This window comes from Dama dama, chromosome 27, assembly GCF_033118175.1.
Source record: "Dama dama isolate Ldn47 chromosome 27, ASM3311817v1, whole genome shotgun sequence".
In the NCBI taxonomy this organism is placed as follows: Eukaryota; Metazoa; Chordata; class Mammalia; order Artiodactyla; family Cervidae; genus Dama; species Dama dama.
Genome location: NC_083707.1, coordinates 33677380 through 33698256, shown reverse-complemented (window position 1 = coordinate 33698256; position 20877 = coordinate 33677380). Strand labels below are relative to the sequence as shown.

The following is a 20877-nucleotide window of genomic DNA, read 5'->3' as shown; positions in this document are numbered from 1 at the left end:
GCTGTTTAATCATTTCAGCTGTGTCCATCTCTTTGCGACCCTGGACTGTAGCCCATCAGGCTCCTCTGTCCATGGGATTCTCCAGGCAAGAATACTGGAGTGGATTGCTGTTCCCTTCTCCAGGGGATCTTCCCAACCCAGGGGTCAAACCCACGATTCTTAGATCTCCTGCATTGGCAAGTGGATTCTTCAACACTAGTGTCACCTAGGAAGCCCTTACTGTGAGCCCTCCCAATTCTCCACTCAGACTTTGAACGTGTTGTGACCTCTGCACTCACATGCCTTGTGTCAAATCCAAGATGACTTGAGGAATTGGACACTCTCTCTGTATTGCAAAGAAAAGAACTTAGGAAAAGTGTCACTTTTGGTAGTTTAGAATGGAAAATTTTATGAGACTTGAAATAGTTATTAAATGAATATCACACGCTCGGCAACCCTAAAAAATTAACTGTGAAGGCTTCTTTTCAAAATCTTAAAAAAAAATCTCATCTTTCCTTTTCTCTGGGATGATGATTTAAAAAAAACAAAGAATGTAATTATATTTGCATTTTTAATAGGAGTACCAGATGGCCCAGCAGAGTTCCTCCAGAATATTCTGTCATTATATGAAAATACTAGTTTCATCTCTAGGTGACATTAGCAACCACCAGGATGTACATTTCCAGATGGATGGTTCACCTCGCTATTGGAATCTGGGAGACTGTCACCCATGTGACCTGGGGCAGGACTTCTACATAACCTGTCCATCCAAACCCACCCTCCAGTTCAGTTCTCTGACCCCTTCTGCCTTCCAGATCAGGGTTTGACTCCTGCTCCACTGGGTACAAAGTGGAGATGGCTCAGGACAGGAAGAAACCTTCCTTATGACCTTTGTGACTCTTGACTATCTCAGGAGAGGCTGAGACATCTACACCAAGCAGAGGAGTGATTTCAAAACTGAAGAAAGGAAGGACCCTCTTCTGGGGATGCATAAGTCTGAAGCATTATTTCAGGACCTTTGCTGAGCAGTGGCTTTTTTTTTTTTTTTTTTTTTTTAAGCTCCATGTCCTTTATTCTATTTGTATCCTGTTTCAGACAGTATTGGTTACATGTGGCTATTTAAATATGTTTCTATTCATTTGCGGGCTTCATTGTGTCTGACTCTGCAACTGCATGGACCTTAGTCTGCCAGGCTCCCCTGTCCAGGCAATAATGCTAGAGTGGGTTGCCATTTCCTCCACCAGGGGATCTTTCTGACCCAGGGTTTGAACCTGTGTCTCCTGCATTTCCGGCATTGGCTGATGGATTCTTTACCACTGAGCCACCTAAGTTTAAATCAGTTTGAATTCAATGAAGGAAAAAGTTTAGCTCCTGAGGTTCACTAGCCACATGCCAAGTCTCAATAGCCATGTGTTGTTAGTAGCTATAATTCTGGATGGTGCAGATAGAGAATATTTTCATCACCTCAGAAAGTCTACTTGACAATGCGGCAGTCTAGACCGTACTGTTTCTCCAGGCTGGTTTGCTCTCAACAGGACGTGAGATTTTTCTTTTAAATATTATAACAGGGCTCACCAGCAGCGGCATCTCTGGTGGCTCAGATGGTAAAGAATCTGCCTGCAATGCTGGAGACCCAGGTTCAGTCCCTGGGTCAGGAAGATCCCCTGGAGCAGGGATTGGCTATCCACTCCAGTATTCTTGCCTGGAGAATTCCATGGACAGAGGAGCCTGGAGGGCTACAGTCCATGGGGTTGCAAAGAGTAGAGCATGACTGAACAACTAACACTTTCACATTCATCAGTAAATTATTTAACTCCTTGTAATAAAGATAACAGACTTTATTTTTCTGGGCTCCAAAATCACTGCAGATGGTGACTGCAGCCATGAAATTAAAAGACGCTTACTCCTTGGAAGGAAAGTTATGACCAACCTAGATAGCATATTAAAAAGCAGAGACATTACTTTGCCAACAAAGGTCCATCTGGTCAAGGCTATGGTTTTTCCAGTGGTCATGTATGGATGTGAGAGTTGGCCTGTGAAGAAAAGCTGAGCGCCAAAGAATTGATGCTTTTGAACTGTGGTGTTGGAGAAGACTCTTGAGAGTCCCTTAGACTGCAAGGAGATCCAACCAGTCCATCCTGAAGGAGATCAGTCCTGGGTGTTCATTGGAAGAACTGATGTTGAAGCTGAAACTCCAGTACTTTGGCCACCTCATGTGAAGACTTGACTCATTGGAAAAGACCCTGATGCTGGGAGGGGTTGGGGGCAGGAGGAGAAGGGGACGGCAGAGGATGAGATGGCTGGATGGCATGAGTTTGAGTAAACTCCGGGAGTTGGTGATGGATAGGGAGGCCTGGCATGCTGCCGTTCATGGGGTCGCAAAGAGTCGGACACAACTGAGCGACTGAACTGAACTGACTGAATAAAGATAACACGTTGGTATAGATAGCCATGTTGTTGTTTAGTCACTAAGTCATGTCTGGCTCTTTTGCAATCCATGGATTGTAGCCCTCCAGGCTCCTTTGTCCTTGGGCTTTCCCAGGCAAAAATACTGGAGTGGGTTGCCCTTTCTTCCTTCTGAATGGTGTTTTAAGGAGAGAAGTGCATGATATTCTGCAGATGATTTTGACTCCAGATGTGGTGATAGCACCAAAGTTCTCCATCGTTGGATTTCGAAGACAGTGTTGCATTAGACCAGGAATCACTTTTATTGTATTTAACCACTCCCAGGCAAGTCCCGTGGTATCTTTTCATTTGTTTAAAATATTCCCTTTTTCTCTACTTTGCATGTCATGTGATCAGTGTAAGTGACCAGGCTACCAAGTACTGGAGTCCAAAAATATGGTGCAATTGGAAAATATTTGACCCATAAAAACCTATTTCAAATGACAGACCCTTTCAACATGGCAGCTTCTCCTGCTGAGGTTTGAACCTTTCCCAGCATTTCTCAAGTGAGGTCTATGTTGTTGAAAAGCAATACCCTAGCAGAAAGGCAAAAGAATACCACTTTCCAAAATAATGCTGTGATAACTCTGATACAGAGTTATCTCCGCCTGCAATGCAGGAGACCAGTGTTCGATCCCTGAGTCGGGAAGATCCCCTAGAGGAAGGACATGGCAACCCACTCCAGTATTCTTGCCTGGAGAATCCCATGGACAGAGGAGCCTGGAGGGCTACAGTCCATGGGGTTGCAAGAGTCAGACACGATTTAGCAACTAAACCGCCACTACCAATGATATTGGTCAATTTCCAAGAAGACTGCCTTAGAGATCAGACTTTACTGGCCCTCGGGCTGTTTCTCAGAAGACCAAACCAGATATTCCGTAAAACCAGTGGAGATGGTGATGGCCATCAGCCCTGAGAGGTACAGCTCAGAGCACAGAAAGAAGGTTCTTTTTCCCACACCAATGATGGGTTGCATCCGTGCTAAACTCCACCTGCAGGGAAGTTCACTCTTGGTGACCCAGTTATGCACAGGAGAAACTGAAGCACGATCAGCCACCTCACAGGGGTAGGAGGGAGACCAGGGGAACCAGGCTAAGATAAACTGTTTCTTCTTGCAGCGTCCTCTGCCGTAGCGCTGTGACCGATGACAGGGGTCGCCTCGCCGTGTACAAGCTGTTAGCAGATGCGGACGTTCGGCTCAGAGTCTGGATGGCCCAATTCCTTCTGGTATGCTTCTGTTTTGGCCACTGATTTTTAGAAAAAATTTTTTTATTGATAAGCATATATATTTCTAAAGCTTATTGAAGTTTTGGCTGGATTTGCATTACATCTGTAAAATTAACCTGCAGAGAATTGCTGGAGTTACGATGTTTATTTTCCGATCTAGAAATCTGTCTTGCCCCTTCATTTGTTGGAACCTTTTCCTATAGCATACAATAAAGTTCAGTCATCAAATTTGGACATGTTTCACAAAACTCCATTTAATTCATTTTTATTTGTTGTTACTATTATGAATGAAATATCTTTTGTCAGTATATCTCCTAGTCTATTATTATTGTTGGTATATAGAAATGTCATTAGGGACTGTTTATTTTCTTTACACTCTACTCTCTTATTATGTCTGTTAGCTTCTTTGCAGATTCCTTCAGAACTTTCAAGGTTGCAATCACCTGGTATTTTTTCCAGACCATTGTTGCTCTGTTTCGAGAAGAGTATTTTCAATTAATTAGATATATATTGTTAACAGTTAAAATGCTAGCTTTTACAGATTACCCTTTTAATAGCATAGCTTTAGTGTTGAGAATTGTGATAAACAGAGACAGTGGGATCTGGGCTAAGAATGGGGTACTCAGATTTATAATAAATATCTCAGAGAACATAAGATTAAGTATGAAGCAACTTCCTGTTACTGCTAATATTAAGCATGTATCACACCTGGGAAATGTCAGGCCAGCCTGTTCTAATATATTTTAAATATTTGTGCTTGACAGTATTAGAAATGAGCTGTCTCTTAAGAACTACCTGGAATTCATATTTTAAAAGTTATTATATGTTATATAACTCAAGACTTTTCTTTTTTTAAGGACAACTTTGTTTTTTGAACATAATGAGCCAAGTGAATCTTAACCCTTTCATCTTTGGAAACTGTGATGTGGCTGAAAGTTCTTCTTTTAAGCATAAGTTTGCCCTTTCTGAAATAGTCAGATGTCATCCAGAGTCAAGGCTGGCTAGAATAAAAGCTCCATGAAAGCAGGAGTGTGTCCATCTTGGTCTCATACGATCCCCCAGTCTCAGGGCCTAGCATATAGTAGGTGGTCAGTTAAAATCTGTTGTTACTGAATAGCTTTGTGACCTAGCCGGTTATAGTTATTGATTTAAAATGAAAAGTGGTATTAAGTTATTGATTGAGTTTCTTCTGTGACTCAGAAACTAGCTCTGGAGACAGAGTTCAGATATGCCTGCGATACTAGTCCTCCTCTATTGAGAAGGGTTATTTATAGCAGGAGCATCCGTCTTTCTGAACAGCAAGCTCCCCAACTGCCCACCACATCCGCCTCTCCCTGCCTAGGGGTCTGAGGAGCCAGCATCAGCCCAGGGCAGGAGAGAAGACACTGTCCAAAGTTGCTGACAGAGTTGTTTTGAACTTTCACATGGTTTTATTTGTTTATATGATTATTCCAGGAACAATTTAATCAGTGATCCTATATAACAGTAAAAGAATTTGTGTCCATGTAATGATGCCATAGAGAATGCTATCCTATGATATTTACTGCTGTAAAGTGATAGTTTTAATTTCTTTGGATGAATTCTTAGCTGTTTTCTTTGAAGTGCATGTTTGGTCATAACCTTGACTTGGGTGATAACTGGCATGTACCTTGTTATATTTGTTGGACAGCATCAAATTTGTATCATACCCATTGAAGAATTCTCAACAGAATATTTGAGACCTCGCATCAAATGCATTGCCAGTTATGGGGGATTTGTTAATCAAAGGTAATGTGTTTCCTTCCTTTATCCCTTGTTTGTGCTTAGTGATACTTAATGCTTTATAGGTTATGCTTTATATTTCACTTTAGAAGTGATCCCAGGCCAAGATGCTAAAAGCTGGTGATGCATTATTTTTTTTTTAAAGAGCTAAATCATTTATCCCAGCAATTTTTCCAGAATTCTGTAACATCAGGAAGCTGACACAGTAGCAACTGGGGGAAATGGTTAAGCCTTGTCCTTGAGGGGAGATACTCTGATTTCTATTCTGAGCTCTCACCAAGATCCCGTCTGTTCCAATCCTTTAATCTCTGTGTCTGAGACTCTTCATTTAAAAAACCACGAAAATAATGACAACTCACAACTATGTTATGAGAATTAGTTAACCAATGATTATTGGGATTTGGGGAAGGTTATTTGGATGTAGATTCAAAAATTCTTTAGGGACACAGTCATGATATCTTATGCGTCTTTATGGAAACCACCAAGACAATAAAATCTGGCTGTGCCTGAAAGAAATGATTTTGTTCTCTTTGTTTTTATATAGCTTTATGTCAGCATTGATGTTTAGAGGTGAATAATGTTTCATTCCATTGATCTCATTTAGCAATAAATTTTAGTACTAGAGAGGGAAGTTTCAGTAAGTTTCCATCTAGCTTCCTTTCCTTCAGAATTAAGATTTTTTTTCTGGTCTGAGCTCATTGTATTAGGCAGGCAACTGGGATATTCTTGGCCATCCAGAACACCAAATATCTTTGTATAAAGATCTCTGCAGACCTGTGGTTCTCTGGATCCGTTTTTTTTTTAAGATTTTTTTTTTATGTGGACCATTTTTTAAAGTCTTTATTGAATTTGTTACAGTACTGCTTCTGTTTTATATTTTGGTTTTTTTGGCCACGAAGCCTGTGGGATCAAACCCACACTCCTTGCATTTGGGGGTGAAGTCTTAATCTCCAAACCATTAGGGGAGTCCCAAATGTTTTTTTTGGCTGCACTAGGTGGTGTGTGGAACTTCCCAGCCAGGGGTCAAACCCGCATGCCTTACAGTGGAAGCGCAGAGTCTTAACCAGTGGATCCCCAGGGGAAGCCCTTCTCTGGGTCCTTCTGATGCTTAGAGTCTGTCTCTTCACCAAGGGACAGTTCTTTGGGTTTGGTTATTTTTCCACATTCTGTTTTTCAGCGCCTTCTGTGTCTCCCTGCCCCCCGAAACTCCTCCGACAGCACTGATTTTGGATGTCCCGAGTGGTGGATCTTCCCCTCTCCTGCCTGAGGATCCTTCACCTCCTGCCGATGCTGTTCTTGGGGTCACCTTGAAGGCCCCACAGGTAGGGTTACCCCGAGTGTGTTTCTTCTGAACTGGTGGTTCTCAAAGTGTGGCCCCAACCAGCTGCATCCCCCTGGCAACCCCTGGGAACTTGTTAAGAATGCGGATCTCCAAGCCTCACCCCAGAACTGCTGAGTCAGAGACTCTGGAGGGTGGCCCAGGAATCTGTGTTTTAACAGACTCCTCAAGGGGTGTTGGCTGCCCCTAAAGTTTAAGCACCTCTGTTCTCAACTGTGGAGAATCCCAGGAATGAGGCTTGCAGTTAGTTCTATCTGTGGCCAGCCTATCCCAATGCGCTCTTTCTCTCTTGCATCTCTGTCTGGACAGTCATTTGGCAATTTTTCATAACCCATCTTAGGATATGTCATATTTGCATGGGCTACTGCTACTTAACATGGTTGAGTTTATTAATTATCTTCTTAATGAGAACATAAGCACTTTTAGAAATCTAACAGATTTTTTTGCAACCCCAATTTGTAGGCAGGAAATTCCCAATAAACATGTATTGATTAATCATCTAGAGCACAAAGATGAAATATATGAAGGGAACACACTTTTTTTCATCATAAAACACAGAATTGCAGGACTTAATGTTTGTTCTGATGACATATCTTTTTAATCCTAGAGATGGCTCATGTCGTTTCATGTTGCATTAAGATAGGAAATAAACTGATTTGGGAGAAAAAATTTAATAAGATCACATATGGAGTAGGCAGCCTAGAGTAGTAGGGGGAAATTAATTACAGTCATGACAATAGAGTTCTAGTCCTGGTTTTGCTATAAAATTAGTCCATGACCTTTAGTAAGTTACTTACCCTCCAAGGCCCAGCTCTCATTTGAAAGATAATCTTTTATTGTTGCTATTCTTGTAGTTTTTTAATTATTATTTTGAGGTTTGGAAAGACCTATTACTCACATGGTGAGGCTTTCTGGGGAGAACCTGGCTCACACACAAGCCTGAGCGAGTGTTGGAGTCTGACCCTGGTTTTCATTATGGTTAGGCAGGGGCATAGTGGGGTGGGGTGGGGTCCAGGTGAGGGCTCCCTCTCTCATGGGCTAGAATTCATGGAGTGTGAACTTCCCACCTCTACCAAGGGATGAACACCTAGGCTTTCTTACAGCTTGTCCAGCTGTGGGACAAAAGGCAAAAGATGAATGATGGAGCTTGAGAACCATCAGACAGAAAAAATGGAGTCTGACTCTTTGTTACATGGTTATTACAAGTAGTGCTTGAATGCTGGGAGCATTCTTGTTGCCTTTTGCACACAGAGCATGCATTTCTCTTGTGACGTACCTAGAAATGCAATTGCTCAATTATATGTTTGGTAAAAACCACATATAGTTTCCCAAAGTGATTGTACCAAATGAGACTCCCTCTAGTCTTGGTTATGGTTGTCCCACTGTTGGCTTGTCCGTTCTGCAGCTGAAAGTCATGTGGTTGGTTTCCAGTTTGTGACTACAAATAAAGCTGCTACAAAGATTCAAGGGAAGGCTTTGTGTGACTGTGGGTTTTTCACTTCACTTGGGTAAATTGTTGTTGTTCAGTCACTAAGTCATGTCTGACTCTTTGCAACCCCATAGACTGTAGCATAGCCGACTTCCCTGTCCTTCACTACCTCCTGGAGTTTGCTCAGACTCATGTCTATTGAGTCAGTGATGCTATCTAGCTCATCCTCTGCCTGCTCGCCCCCTTCTTTTGCCTTCAGTCTTTCCCAGTGTCCCAGTCTTTACTGGATAAATACCTGCGTTGTTTTGATTTTTATTCTTGAAATATCCTCTGATTCTAATTAGTAATAGCTCTGCAGCTTGAGAAGGTTTTTTTTTTTTTTTTCCATCTAGAACCAGGTGACCCTTCGAGGACTAGTACCACGCCCAGGTCGGTATGTCATCATCGTCCATTTTTATCAACCAGCACATCCCACGTTCCCGGCACAGGTGTCTGTGGACGGAGGACGGCTGCAGTCAGGTGAGCTACGGGGAGCAAGGCGGGTTTGGGGGTTCACCTGTCCTGACAGGGGTATGACAGGATTGCCTCCCTCTGCCCCCAGGTATCTTCCGGGCCTCTTTTTGCCCCCATGTGCTCGGCTGCCAGGACCAGGTGATCGCTGGAGATCAGGTTGAGTTTGACATCTCGGAGCCGGAGGTGGCCCTGACTGTGACGATTCCAGAAGGAAAGTCCTTAGTTTTGGTGCGTTCTGCTTTTTCCTCTCTTGCTCTTCATGTGCTTGCCTTGGTTGGCTGCTCTGTGTGTCTGTTCTGGCTCATGAGAGTAATTCCTCCAGGGAATTGAAGCCATGTTTATAGAAAAATGTTTAAATATTACAGCTGCCTTTAGCAAAAAAAGGTCTGTGACAATTAAAATCAAGGGAAATCAGAATACTAGAGAAGCAACTGGGAAGAAAAAACTCCGCTGCATGAGCCATGTGAGCTGTCTCTCTGTCTCCATCAGTCCCTCCTCACTCTCATCTGATAAGTCTCTCTCTGAGGCATTGAACACTCCTTTGTTCTTGAAACTATCTTGTTTTGGCTCCCATAGCTACTTTCTCTTGGCTTTCCCTGCTTTCTCCGGTGCTCCTTCAGTGAGTTCTCTTCCCCTTCATCCCTTCCATGTCAGCGTTCCCTTGGGCTTGATGCTGAGACCCCTTGTTCTAAGGTTTCTTTTCATGTGACGTCATCTGTGCCTATTGATTCTGTTCTCCCCTCTGGAGGAATGATACCCACCCCTGTGACCTCACTTCTCATCTTTCCTGAGCTCTAGGACCATCTACTGTGCATCCCCATGCCAGAGCGCTCACAGGCCCCTCCAGCTTAGCCTGTTACCTGCATAGACCCCAGGTTCCCTGTCCCCTATTTATCACCTTGGCTGGTGAAATCATGGTCACCCAATGCCTGTAAAGCCTCTGAGAGCCAGCAGACCCTGTCCAGGCCTGCCCTGCACCCTCAAATTCTTGCTCATGCCTCCCTTCTCTCTGAGGATGTCATCTCAAGGACAGGGGACTGACTATTCATTTTGTATCCCTGTGCCCAAAACACCATCTGGCACAGGTGTTTGGCAATGTTTATTGAATTGAATAACCTGAGAGCAATAGACTCTGTAAACTGTCAGTGGGTGAGTAGTTGACAAAGATGGTTGAAATTTCCTGCAGCATTTGTTACTGGTGTGGTCTGATTTATACAGGTACAGAGAATACAGGGCAGTATTTTTAAAGACTGGGGCCACAATTATTCATAATAGAGTATCTGATAGGATAGGCATTTCAGGGGCAAGCCACCATATGAGTCTCCCTATTGGTCCTGCCATTTCAGTTTGCTTACTCTCTAAAAATACAGAATGAGGACTTCCCTGATGATCCAGTGGTTAAGACTGCTCACTTCCAATGCAGGGGCTCAGGTTTGATTCCTGACCAGGGAACTAGCTTCTACATGCTGCAACTGAGAGTTCGCATGCTATAACTAAAATGATCCCAGATGCCCCGACAAAGATCAACGATCCCTTGAGCCGTGACTAAGACCTGGCACAGCCAAATAAATATGAAAGAAAAAGAAATACTAAAAAATATAAATAAATAAATAAAAATACAAAATTCTACCCCCTGGAGATCCAGGGTCATCCCAGGGATGGATCACACGGAGCCCTGGACATCATAACAGGTCCTTGTCTCCTGTCCACCCAGTACCCAAGGCTCCTGCTCCTCTGAGCAGGTGCTCCAGGGGGTCTGTCCCCCCAATTCATTATCATTTCCCAAGGCGGAATGTGTCCTGAGCTTTCAACACTGAGTTACGGTTGCTTTGTGATTCTTTTTTTGTAAGTCCTGTTTCATGTGGTCTTGGACTTAACAGTAAAGAACTCTGATCTGGCAACCCACTCCAGTATTCGTGCCTGGAGAATCCCCAGTGACAGAGGAGCCTGGCAGGCTACAGTCCATCAGGTCACAAAGGGTCAGACATGACTGAAATGGTTTAACACAATCTTAGTGAAGAGAAAGCATGGTGGAGCAATGGGTGTGCCGGGCTGCTGAAAATCCAAAGACATGCCGACACTTTCCCTTATTTAGGTCCGTGTCCTAGTGGTGCCTGCAGAGAATTACGACTACCAGATCCTTCATAGAAAATCACTGGACAAGTCACTGGAGTTTGTCACCCATTGTGGAGGAGACAGTTTTTATATTGAGTAAGTATCACTTTGTGTGAGGGATTCCTAGGTGGCACTAGTGGTAAAGAACCTGCCTGCCAATGCAGGAAACACAAGAGAAGCAAGTTTGATCCCAGGATCAAACCTGGAGGAGGGCATGGCAACCTACTCCTGTATTCTTGCTGGGAAAATCCCATGGACAGAGGAGTCCTTAGGGTTGAAAGACTCGGACATGACTGAAGCGACTTAGCATGCACACATTACTTTGTGGCATGGCCATGGGAGGCCTGAGGCTCTCCCACTTTCCCGACCAGAGCAGGAGGCCTGGGGAGGGGTGGCCCTGGGGTCTGTCTTCCTCTTCTGGGCGCCCAAGGGAGCAGCAGTGCGTCCCAGATCCTCGGCACACACTGACCTGTGTATTATCTCATTATGTACATTTAGGCAGGATTTCCCTCTTCAACTCTGATCTCAGCAGATCACCCCCAAGCCGGGCTTCACAGGCTGCTTGGGGGTTTCTCTTCCTCTTTGTTGCTTCCTGTCGGCCAACTCTGATTCCTGAAAGATACCACACAGGGTTTCCTCTCCTGCAGGGCACATCAGCCCTGATTCCCGCTCTCCTTTGCCCTCTGATCAGTGGGGAGCATTACAGAGGGCTGGGCCTCCCTATCCTCCCTCAGTGGGTTCCCGGATGCTAAGAGCCTAGAACAGCCCTGAGTATCAGTTCCTGTCTTTCTCTCCTGCAGAACCCTCCTCCCTGCCCGCTTGTAGGTTTCCTGAGGAACCTGGGCCTCCAGAGGGTGGAAACCTCTTGTTCAGAAAATATTAAGAGCAAGGCCTCTGAGGTCAGACCGCTGTGGATTTGAGTGCCTGCTCCACCCTCCATAGCTCCATGGCCTCAAGAATGTTGCTTAACTTCTGGGAGCCTTTGTCATCTTACCTGTGAAATGGGACTTCAGCCTAATTGGTTGGGTGGTTATCAGGTTGTTGTTCAGTCACTAAGTTGTGTCCAACTCTTTGCGACCCCACGGACTGCAGCACATCAGGCTTCCCTGTCCTTCACCATCTACCTTAGTTTGCTCAAATGTCCATTGAGTTGTTGATGTTATCTAACCATCTCATCCTCTGCCGCCCGCTTCTCCTTTTGCCTTTGATCTTTCCTAGCATCACGGGCTTTTCTAATGAGTTAGCTCTTACCTTCAGAGGGCCAAAGTATTGGAGCTTCAGCTTATGAGGTTAATGAGGTGACGGGAAAACTTTTAACGTACATGTTCAGTAAAAGTTGACAATTCACCTCCTCCTCATTATTATCCTAATTGGTATATCAGAGTACATGCAGGTATAAATTTTTTGGTGACTGCTGTATTGAGATAGAACCTATATACTATATACCTCATCCTATAGGGGAATCTTCACCCTTTTATTCCAGCCCTGTAATGAGTCCTGAAGTAGATGGGGGTGGGTGGGTGGCTGTCAACCACTGTAAGTCCAGGGGTGGGGTTTCCTCTCACTTTTTCCTAGACTCCAGAGCCCCTCTCCCAAAACACTGCTTGGTGGGGCGTGCGGGAAGGGGAAGGTGGGACCATTTCTGGGCATGCCTCCCAGGATCTCACTGTGCGATCTTGTTCCCACAGCCCCCAGAGAGCTTCTGAATTCTGTAAGAACTCTGCCAGATCCCTGGTGGCCCTTTACCATGAGGGCGCACTGCCTTGCGAGTGCCACCCCGCTGGGGCCATTGGCCACCCCTGCAGCCCCGAGGGCGGGCAGTGCCCGTGCCGGCCCCATGTCATCGGGCGGCAGTGTACCCGCTGTCAGACGGGCTTCTACGGGTTCCCACACTGCAAACGTAAGTGCACGTTTGGGGCCGCCAAGGTCATCTCTGGTCCAGGTGGATGGAGCCCACCCAGGGCAGGGCCTGTCCAGTTTCACTGTGCTGGAGACTCACCTGGGGATCTTGTGAGAGTGCAGATTCTGAGTCAGGAGGCCTGGGCTGGGGTCTGAGAGTCAACGTGTCCCGCAGCCACTCAGAGGATTCCCAGGCGGCTGGTCCAGGGACCACACTCTGAGTAGCAGGCTTCTAGAAAAGATATATTTGTGTCTCCTGGGCTAGGGGAGCCAGGCCCTTGGCAAAGCAGGTGAAGGGAAATAACCTTAAGCTTCAAAACACTGGACAGCTCAGCCCTCTTCCTAGTGGGATGGGTTAGGCTTCAGTTTTTGCAGCCTAACCACCAAAGCTTAGTTGAGGTGGGAGGAGACCCAGGGTCAGAGGGCACATCCTCACTGAGGAGGCTGTGGATCTTCGTCTAAGAATTGTCCTGCGAGGGCACATCCTCACTGAGGAGGCCGTGGATCTTCATCTAAGAATTGTCATGCCGCTCTAGATAAGGGGCAGCCCAGGCCATGTGAGGGGTGCAGAGTCCCCGTGTGGAGGCCAGCCTTTGCCTGCCGCAGGCCCCATCCCTGATCTTGGGCCTAGTGCCCTGGGTCGACGTGAAGGCCCTTCAGGGAGACTGAGAGGAGCAGATCCTCTGATGAAGGCCAGAGCTCACTTTAGAATGACACACAGCCTCAGCCTGGGGGTGAGGGGGCGGCTCCTACAAGTGTCTACCTTGTGGTCAATAGGTCCAGTGATGCCTCACTCAGCATCTACACACTGTGTCCACCCTCAGAATTAGATGTGGTTGGTCTTGGTCCCAAGAAAGGAGCCTTTCAGATCAACCACACTCAGCGATGTCATAATGAAGGAAAAACAAGACCTTACTCCCAGACACCCTTTGGAAGCTTCTGGAAATCCTGGCGGTGCAGTTTTGCTGGAGGTCAGGGGTGTCTAACCCTTACCCTCTTCATCCTTGGCCAGCTTGCAGCTGTGGCCGGCGCCTTTGTGAGGAGACGACGGGGAGGTGCCTGTGTCCTCCCCAGACGGTCAGGCCCCAGTGTGACGTGTGTGACGTGCACTCCTTCAGCTTCCACCCCCTGGCCGGCTGCGAAGGCTGCAATTGTTCCCGGACGGGCACCGACGGGGCCGCCACCCCGGAGTGCGACAGGGACCATGGGCAGTGCAGGTGAGGCCTGGGGGGGCTAGCCTGTTGCATCCTGTCCTGGGAAGGGAAGATGCTATTGGCCCCCACTTGGGTCCTCGTTTGCTTCTCTCTTCAACACTGCTCGATGGCGCTCCCCACCCAGGACGGGTGTGGTGTGTGGAGTAACTGGTCCCTGGGGCTCAGGGTAGCCTGGCAGAGCCTGGGTAGGCAGGTCGCTGTTGCCTGAGGTCCCAGCAGCCTCACTGTCCTCTCCAGCCTCGTTCTGTGTGTGTACGTGCCGCGTGGATGATAAAGTGATCAGCTCCATCTCCTGGGTCATCGGGTGGGGAGCACCTCTTGGCCTGTACTGAGGTTTGGGCTCCGAACCTTCTCTCTCATAAGCTGCTAGTTTTGTTAAGGACGTTACATGATGAAGTCTAAAATCCGGATCCTGCTACCCTGACTCAAACAGGCGAGCTAGAGGCCGTGTGGGGGGTCTCCACCTGGGGGGGTCGGTTGTGGGGAGGGCTGCAGGGTGAGCAGTACGTGTTGGAGAGCCTGGCCTGTGAGGGGGGCTGCCCCCAGGCTCCCCACGCACAGCTGCTGAGAGATGAGAAGGAGAGGGCGGCTCAAACAGATGCTGTGGGGCCAAGAGGTTCTTCCAGCAGATCAGCTCTGCATATGAAACCAGAGGCTGGTGTCACATGATCCGGGTGATCAGCCTGATCTCTGCAGGACTGGAGAGTAAGCACAGGGGGTGAAGAAGAGGACCCTGTCTCCTAGAAGAAGAGGCTGGAAGGAATCCCACAGGGATTATGTGGCAGGGAGACCGAAGCAGATCTTTTTCCATCCAGGCATGTGTGGTGTGTGCATGTGCAGGAGAAAACATGAGACTCGGGTCCCTTCTGAGTCCCCTCCACATCCCCCCCATGCCCACCCCGGGTACTGGATGTCTGGGTCTGCGTCTGTGATCAGGGTGTGACAGCCGGGAGGGGCCGTGGCTGCTGCTGGCAGGCGCCCGCACCTCCAACTCCCCTGCAGCTGTGTTCATTTCCTGGGGCCGCTCTGACAAATGACCACACGCTAGATGTCTTTAGAGTCGAGAGGCTAAAGTCTGAAATCAAGCCGACGGCACCATGCTCTTCCTAAAGGCTCCAGCAGAGACCCTGTTCTGTGCTTCTTTCCTTCCTGCCTTGTCGACAGTCCTTGAAATTCCTTGACTCTGCCTCTGTCGTCTTATGGATTCTCCTTGTGCATTTCCGTCTTCACATGGGGGCCTCCTCTGTGTGTGTGTCTGTGTCTTTTCTTTCTTCTTTTAGCCTTTGATTTTTTTTTTAACCTTTTCTTAGTTGAGGTACAGTTGATGTATAATATATACGTTTCAGGTGTGCAACGTAGTGATGCACAATTGTTTAGACTTATACATCATTTATAATTACTATAAAATATTTACTATATTTCCAATATTTTCTAAATTGCTGTAAAAAATATCGTTGTAGCTCATTTGCTTTTCTATAGTAGTTTGTACCTCTTAATCCCCTACCTCTCTTGTGTCCCCCCTTCCTTCCCTTCCCTCTCCCCACTGGTAACCACTAGTTTGTTCTCTGTATCTGTGAATCTGTTTTTATTGTTTTATATCCACTAGTTTGTTTTATCTTTTTAGATTCTACATATAAGTGATAGGCACTATTTGTCTTTCTCTCACTTATTTCTCTCAGCATAATGTCTTCTGGGCTTCCCAGGTGGCGCTAATGGTAAAGAATCTACCTGTAATGCAGGAGACCGGAGCTCGATCCTTGGGTGGGGAAGATCTCCTAAGGAAATGGCAACCCACTCCAGTATTCTTGCCTGGAAAATCCTATGGAACAGAGGAGCCTGGTGGGCTATAGCCCACGGGGTCACAAAGAATCAGACACGATTCTGAAGCGATTTAGCACGCGTGCACAGTGCCTTTCCAATCCAAGCATATTGTTGCAATTGCAAAATTTCATTTTTTCTTATGGCCAAGTAGTATTCCATTATATATATATGTATACCTGTGTCTTTCTTTCCTTTTAAGAATACCAGTGTTATTGAATTAGGACCTGCCTTACTCCAGTATAACCTCATATTATGTCTACAAAAGTCCTCCTCCCTAGGTCACATTCTAGGTACTGGGGGCTTAGAACTTGGATGTATGGCAGCAATGTTGACTTTTCCTGAGGAAGGACCCTTAACCACACCTGTGATTGTTGCTTCATTCCTAGTAGTTTCTTTGTTCTTGGGGAAGGAAGCTGAACGAGAACTTGAGTCATGGAAGATTCCAAGACTTTAAAACCACAGGTTGTGAGTCTTCCCTGAGTCAACTTGGTTGTCCGTCCTTCTCAGACTATGGGCTTAAATGGAATGTGACTTGCACAAAGAATTTTGAGGTGATACCAGAGAGTTCTTATCACAGTTAATGAATATACATTAGGATCTGTTCCCTCTGGTGAGTAAACTGTTCTCTAGAAGGAAACCAGGGACTTAGCTCATTATTAGAGACTTTGGGTCCTGACTGCACCAGTGGGCCTGTGAAGATGTCTAACCCATTTCCAGTAAGTCCTGGTATCTAAGGACAGTGATACTCAGCGGAAGCCCAGACTTCTGCCAGGACCTGTAGCGATGCCACGGAACAGAATGGTGCACGGTGCAGGATTTGCTTGCTGTCTTGTGGCTGGAGAAGATGCATAAATGGGAAGCTCAAAGGGCCTCAATGTGCCAGTCATGACCCAGTCAATGCAGAAGAAGAGAGACCAGACTAGACCAAAGAAAACTGAAGAATTAGAACTGGCTTCAGCACATTATAAAGAAATTATCTTCCAATTAAATAAAAAAAAAAAAAGAACTGCCCTCAGAGAAGGAAATCCAGGGTATTATAAAATGGGAACTAGGATTGAACAGATTGAACTAGGAATGATGTTCCTTTTAATATATTTGAAAAGCAAATCAAAGGAAAGAATTCAACATCTAATTGTTCAGAGGAAAGAACAGCCTGACAAATAAGTGGAAGAAGCAGAGGGGGAGGTGTTAGCATTAAAATCTTCCCCCACTCCAGTGAGTAGGACTCTGGATAAAAACAGATTGCAATTTTTAAAATAGATAAACTAGAAGGATCTACTGTATAGCACATGGAACTCTGCTCAATGTTATGTGGCAGCCTGGATGGGAGGGGAGTCTGGAAGAGAACAGATACATGTATACGTATGGCTGAGTCCCTTTGCTGTTCCCCTGAAATTATCACAACATTGTTTGTGAATTGGCTCTACCCCAATACAAAATAAAGTTAAAGAAAGAAAGAGGGATAAAACAAGGTTCCATTTGAATAGGAGAATGAGCAATGTATAACCTTGGGAAAAACAAAGAGAAAACCAGATGGAAGAGCAAGAGGAGCAGATAAACAAGGAGAAGTGGAATGAACAGTCACTGGGAGATGGAATCCTGGCAGAGTACAGAGCCCAGGACACTGTAGTGGCCTCAGTCGTAGCTGCATACAGTGTCCCCATATTTAACTGAAAATAAAACTCACTAAGCTATAACTGCAAACCAGTCCAACAAAGTTCCATTTTTCCATAATGACTTCTTTACTTTTTCTTTTGAATAGAGGACACCCAAGGGAGGAGATTGGGGCTGAGACTGGAGGTTGGGGAACCATGTACGTGGGTGAGAGTTAAGAGAGGACCCCGAGGAGAAGGTGTAGACACACAGGAGGGAAAACAGGTGTGGGGGTCCCTGTGATTCATCATAGAAGGCAAGGAGCCACAGAGATGGAGAGGCAGTTTTCAGGCAGGAGGAGAAGAATTCACTGTCTTAGAACCAGTGGGAGAGTTTTAAAAGGGATTAGCTGCTCAACAGAAGAAATTGCTGTGAACAGAACCTCACACAGTTTCTCAATGTTGCTGCCACAGAAAAAGGAACCCGAGAATGCATTGAAAACTATAAACATCAGGGCTTCCCTGGTGGTCCAGTGGTTAAGATTCCGCACTTCCACTGCAGGTGGTGTGGTCTCCATCCCTGGTCAGATGCATTAAGATCCCACGTGCCCTGTGGCTCAGCCAAAAAAAGAAAACCGCTTAAGGCATCATCTATGAGAGAGAGATTTACTGTAGGGTTTTAGATACAAATTCTAAGGAGTGTTTAACAAACCTTCACTCACCAATGACAGTTGAGTAGACTAGAAAATGCCTAACTCAGAACTGAGGCAGGCTGTATAGTAGTTTTGCCCATGCCCGAGGGAACATCAGCAGGAATGGAATCTCACTGACCTGCATTGCACCCAAAGCAAAAGGTGAAATTGTTTTATCTTATTTTATCTTTTTGTTACCAAAAAGACTGTAATCACCTAATGGGATGACATATCTACCCATGATCAAAGTAGATTTGTCATGAATGGGCCCTTGGCAGATAATGTAAAAAAAACTTCAGTTTATTACATGACTGTAAATTGCACAAATTACCCATGATAATTCCAGTGTTGATGCTGAAAAAGCTTTTGACTGCCTAAAGGATTATTTCTTTAGAAAACATTAGAGGAAAGAATGCTCCCACCGCCTCTGAAAAATTTCCTAATGAAAATGAAGAATGTGTTTAGAGGAACCTAACATTCAAGGAAAAGAAATAATCAAAGATAGCTGGAAGCAAAAGTGTGAATGTGTTAGTTGCTCAGTTGTGTCCAACTCTTTGTGACCCCATGGACTGTAGCCCACCAGGCTCCTCTGTCCATGGAATTCTCCAGGCAAGAAAACTGGAGTGGGCTATGAAATTATGTAAATTATGAAAATGTGATAACACATTTATAGGAAACTTGGAAAATACAGAACAAGATTACATATAGCTCCACTACACTGCTGCTGCTGAGTCGCTTCAGTCATGTCCGACTCTGTGCGACCCCATGGACTGTAGCCCACCAGGCTCCTCCGTCCATGGGATTTTCCAGGCAAGAATACTGGAGTGGGTTGCCATTGCCTTCTCCGACTTCCACTATATATTACAATTATTTTTTAGTAGATAAATGAATATTTTTAATTGGAGTTTCAATATTGAACCCTCAAAAATTAGTAGAATGAATATACAAAGAAGTAAAAGGATATAGTAGACCTGAAAAGCACTGTGAACCTATTCAACGTAATTAAGATTTTTATACAAAATCACAGGACAGTAGGATAAAAATTTTATTCAGATTCCCATAGACTGTAAACTGGGAGACACTGGAATATATCCAGGGACATAAAACAAAGTGCAAAAGCTTCATGGTCTCAAGGCATTGACCGACTTCCCCTGTGGCTCCGACAGTAAAGAATCTGCCTGTAATGTGGGATACTTGGGTTCGATCCCTGGGTCGGGAAGAAGACCTGGAGAAAGGAATGGCAACCCACTCCAGTATTCTTGCCTGGAGAATTCCATGGACAGAGGAGCCTGGTGGGCTACAGTCCCGGGGTCGCAAAGAGTCGGACATGACTGAGCAACTAACATTTTCATTTTTCACTTTCAAAGGTATTGAAATCATACAGAGTCTGTTGTCTATCACTGTCCCACCTAAATTTAAAACTCTAGATTCTGTTTCTTCTTCAACCTCTGATTGCAGAAGTATATTGTATAAAAGATAAAAAGTCCATTGTTTGGGACAGCTCTCTGGACTCTGGTCTTAAAGGTTGATCAAAATTTCATTTTTTATAGCAACACAGTAATTTACTTCTGCTTTTAATAATGGATGATTATGCCATCAGATTCTTTGAATGAACGAAAGGTCTAGAATATCCTCAGAAGATTTTTATTAATCAGTGACAGTTACACGGATGCTGGGAATCACTGCTTTAAAAAAATACCATGATGTCGACCACCTTCAAGACATTTTAAGATTGATTACAGGAGATGGCAGTTCACCTGGACATTCAGTGAAACCACAGGTACAAATATGCCATTTGAGAAGAGCAGCAGCTAAAGGAAAGCCGTTTGTGGGGGGACCTCAGCCAGTGTCACAGATTTACTCCGTATTTGTGTTAGATGGAGAAACAAAATGCCAGAGAAGGTCATAAACTTGGCATCCTGGGAACAGAAGTGCTTCCAGCTCGGCAGAAATCCACAAGCCCCAACAACTTGGAGAAGCAATTCCTTTGATGCACCTCATCAAGTAATAGGAATGGTAAATTCCAGATGACGTGCAGGCAAGCTCTGGGACATGGTGGTGAGCAGGGCAGATGGGGCTCCTGACACAGGATGGAAGAGCTCAGCGTTCTCACCTGTGTTCCCTCTTCCTAGAAGCTCCCACCTCTTAAAGTTCTTGAGACGATTAAATAATCCCGTGCAAAGCCCTTTGAACGGTACCTGACACACACTAGCGCTGGTATTAGCTGTTGCTATTATTTGCCAAGCACTTGGCTGCCTGCCTCCCACCCTTTATACTTTGTCCCCCTGAAGCCCCACCCATTCTTCTGGCTTCAACCACCTCCACGATGGATGATTCCCACACCCAGAGCTCCAGTCCTGGGCCCTGACAGACAGCTTATCCCCCCTTCATGGAAAATCATTTGTATGTTGGTTCCTGTACTAGCTTTTCTTATGGGTCTTAGAGGACAAGTCCCCTGACCTCTTTAAGCGCCTATCCCCTCACACATATAATGAAGTGCTATGTTAGATGATCTTTAGGGGCCCTTCAAGTCCTTGATCCTACCGCTGATTCTTGCTCTTCAGGCTTTTCCTCTCTTTGAACTTAAATTTTATTTATTTATTTATTTTACTTATCTGTGGCAGCCTTCTCCCTGTCTCCAAAGCCTGAGATCTCTGTATCACCTTAGAATCAAGCCCTTCTCCCTACAGCCCATCAGGTGTCAACTTCTGAAACAGTATGTATTATCTCCCTCCCTTTCATGGCCCCTGCAGGTCCTGCACCTGGAGAATTCTTTTTACAATTGGTCATCTCTGAATTGACCTTCCTTCTCCTGGCGTACTTTCTCTCTCCCGCCCTCTCTCTCTGTCCT

At 45.4% G+C, this 20877-nt stretch overlaps 1 protein-coding gene across 1 annotated transcript in view; it reads left to right on the top strand.

Moving 5' to 3' along the window:
* Positions 1 to 20877, top strand: part of LAMA3 (laminin subunit alpha 3) — a 246698-nt gene that overhangs the window by 124868 nt on the left and 100953 nt on the right. Inside the window, exons 25-32 of the mRNA XM_061130933.1 lie at positions 3543 to 3651; positions 5321 to 5418; positions 6590 to 6734; positions 8573 to 8699; positions 8782 to 8921; positions 10789 to 10904; positions 12497 to 12708; positions 13720 to 13924. Coding sequence (XP_060986916.1) covers positions 3543 to 3651; positions 5321 to 5418; positions 6590 to 6734; positions 8573 to 8699; positions 8782 to 8921; positions 10789 to 10904; positions 12497 to 12708; positions 13720 to 13924 — 1152 coding nt within the window. The remainder of the gene's footprint in view (positions 1 to 3542; positions 3652 to 5320; positions 5419 to 6589; positions 6735 to 8572; positions 8700 to 8781; positions 8922 to 10788; positions 10905 to 12496; positions 12709 to 13719; positions 13925 to 20877) is intronic.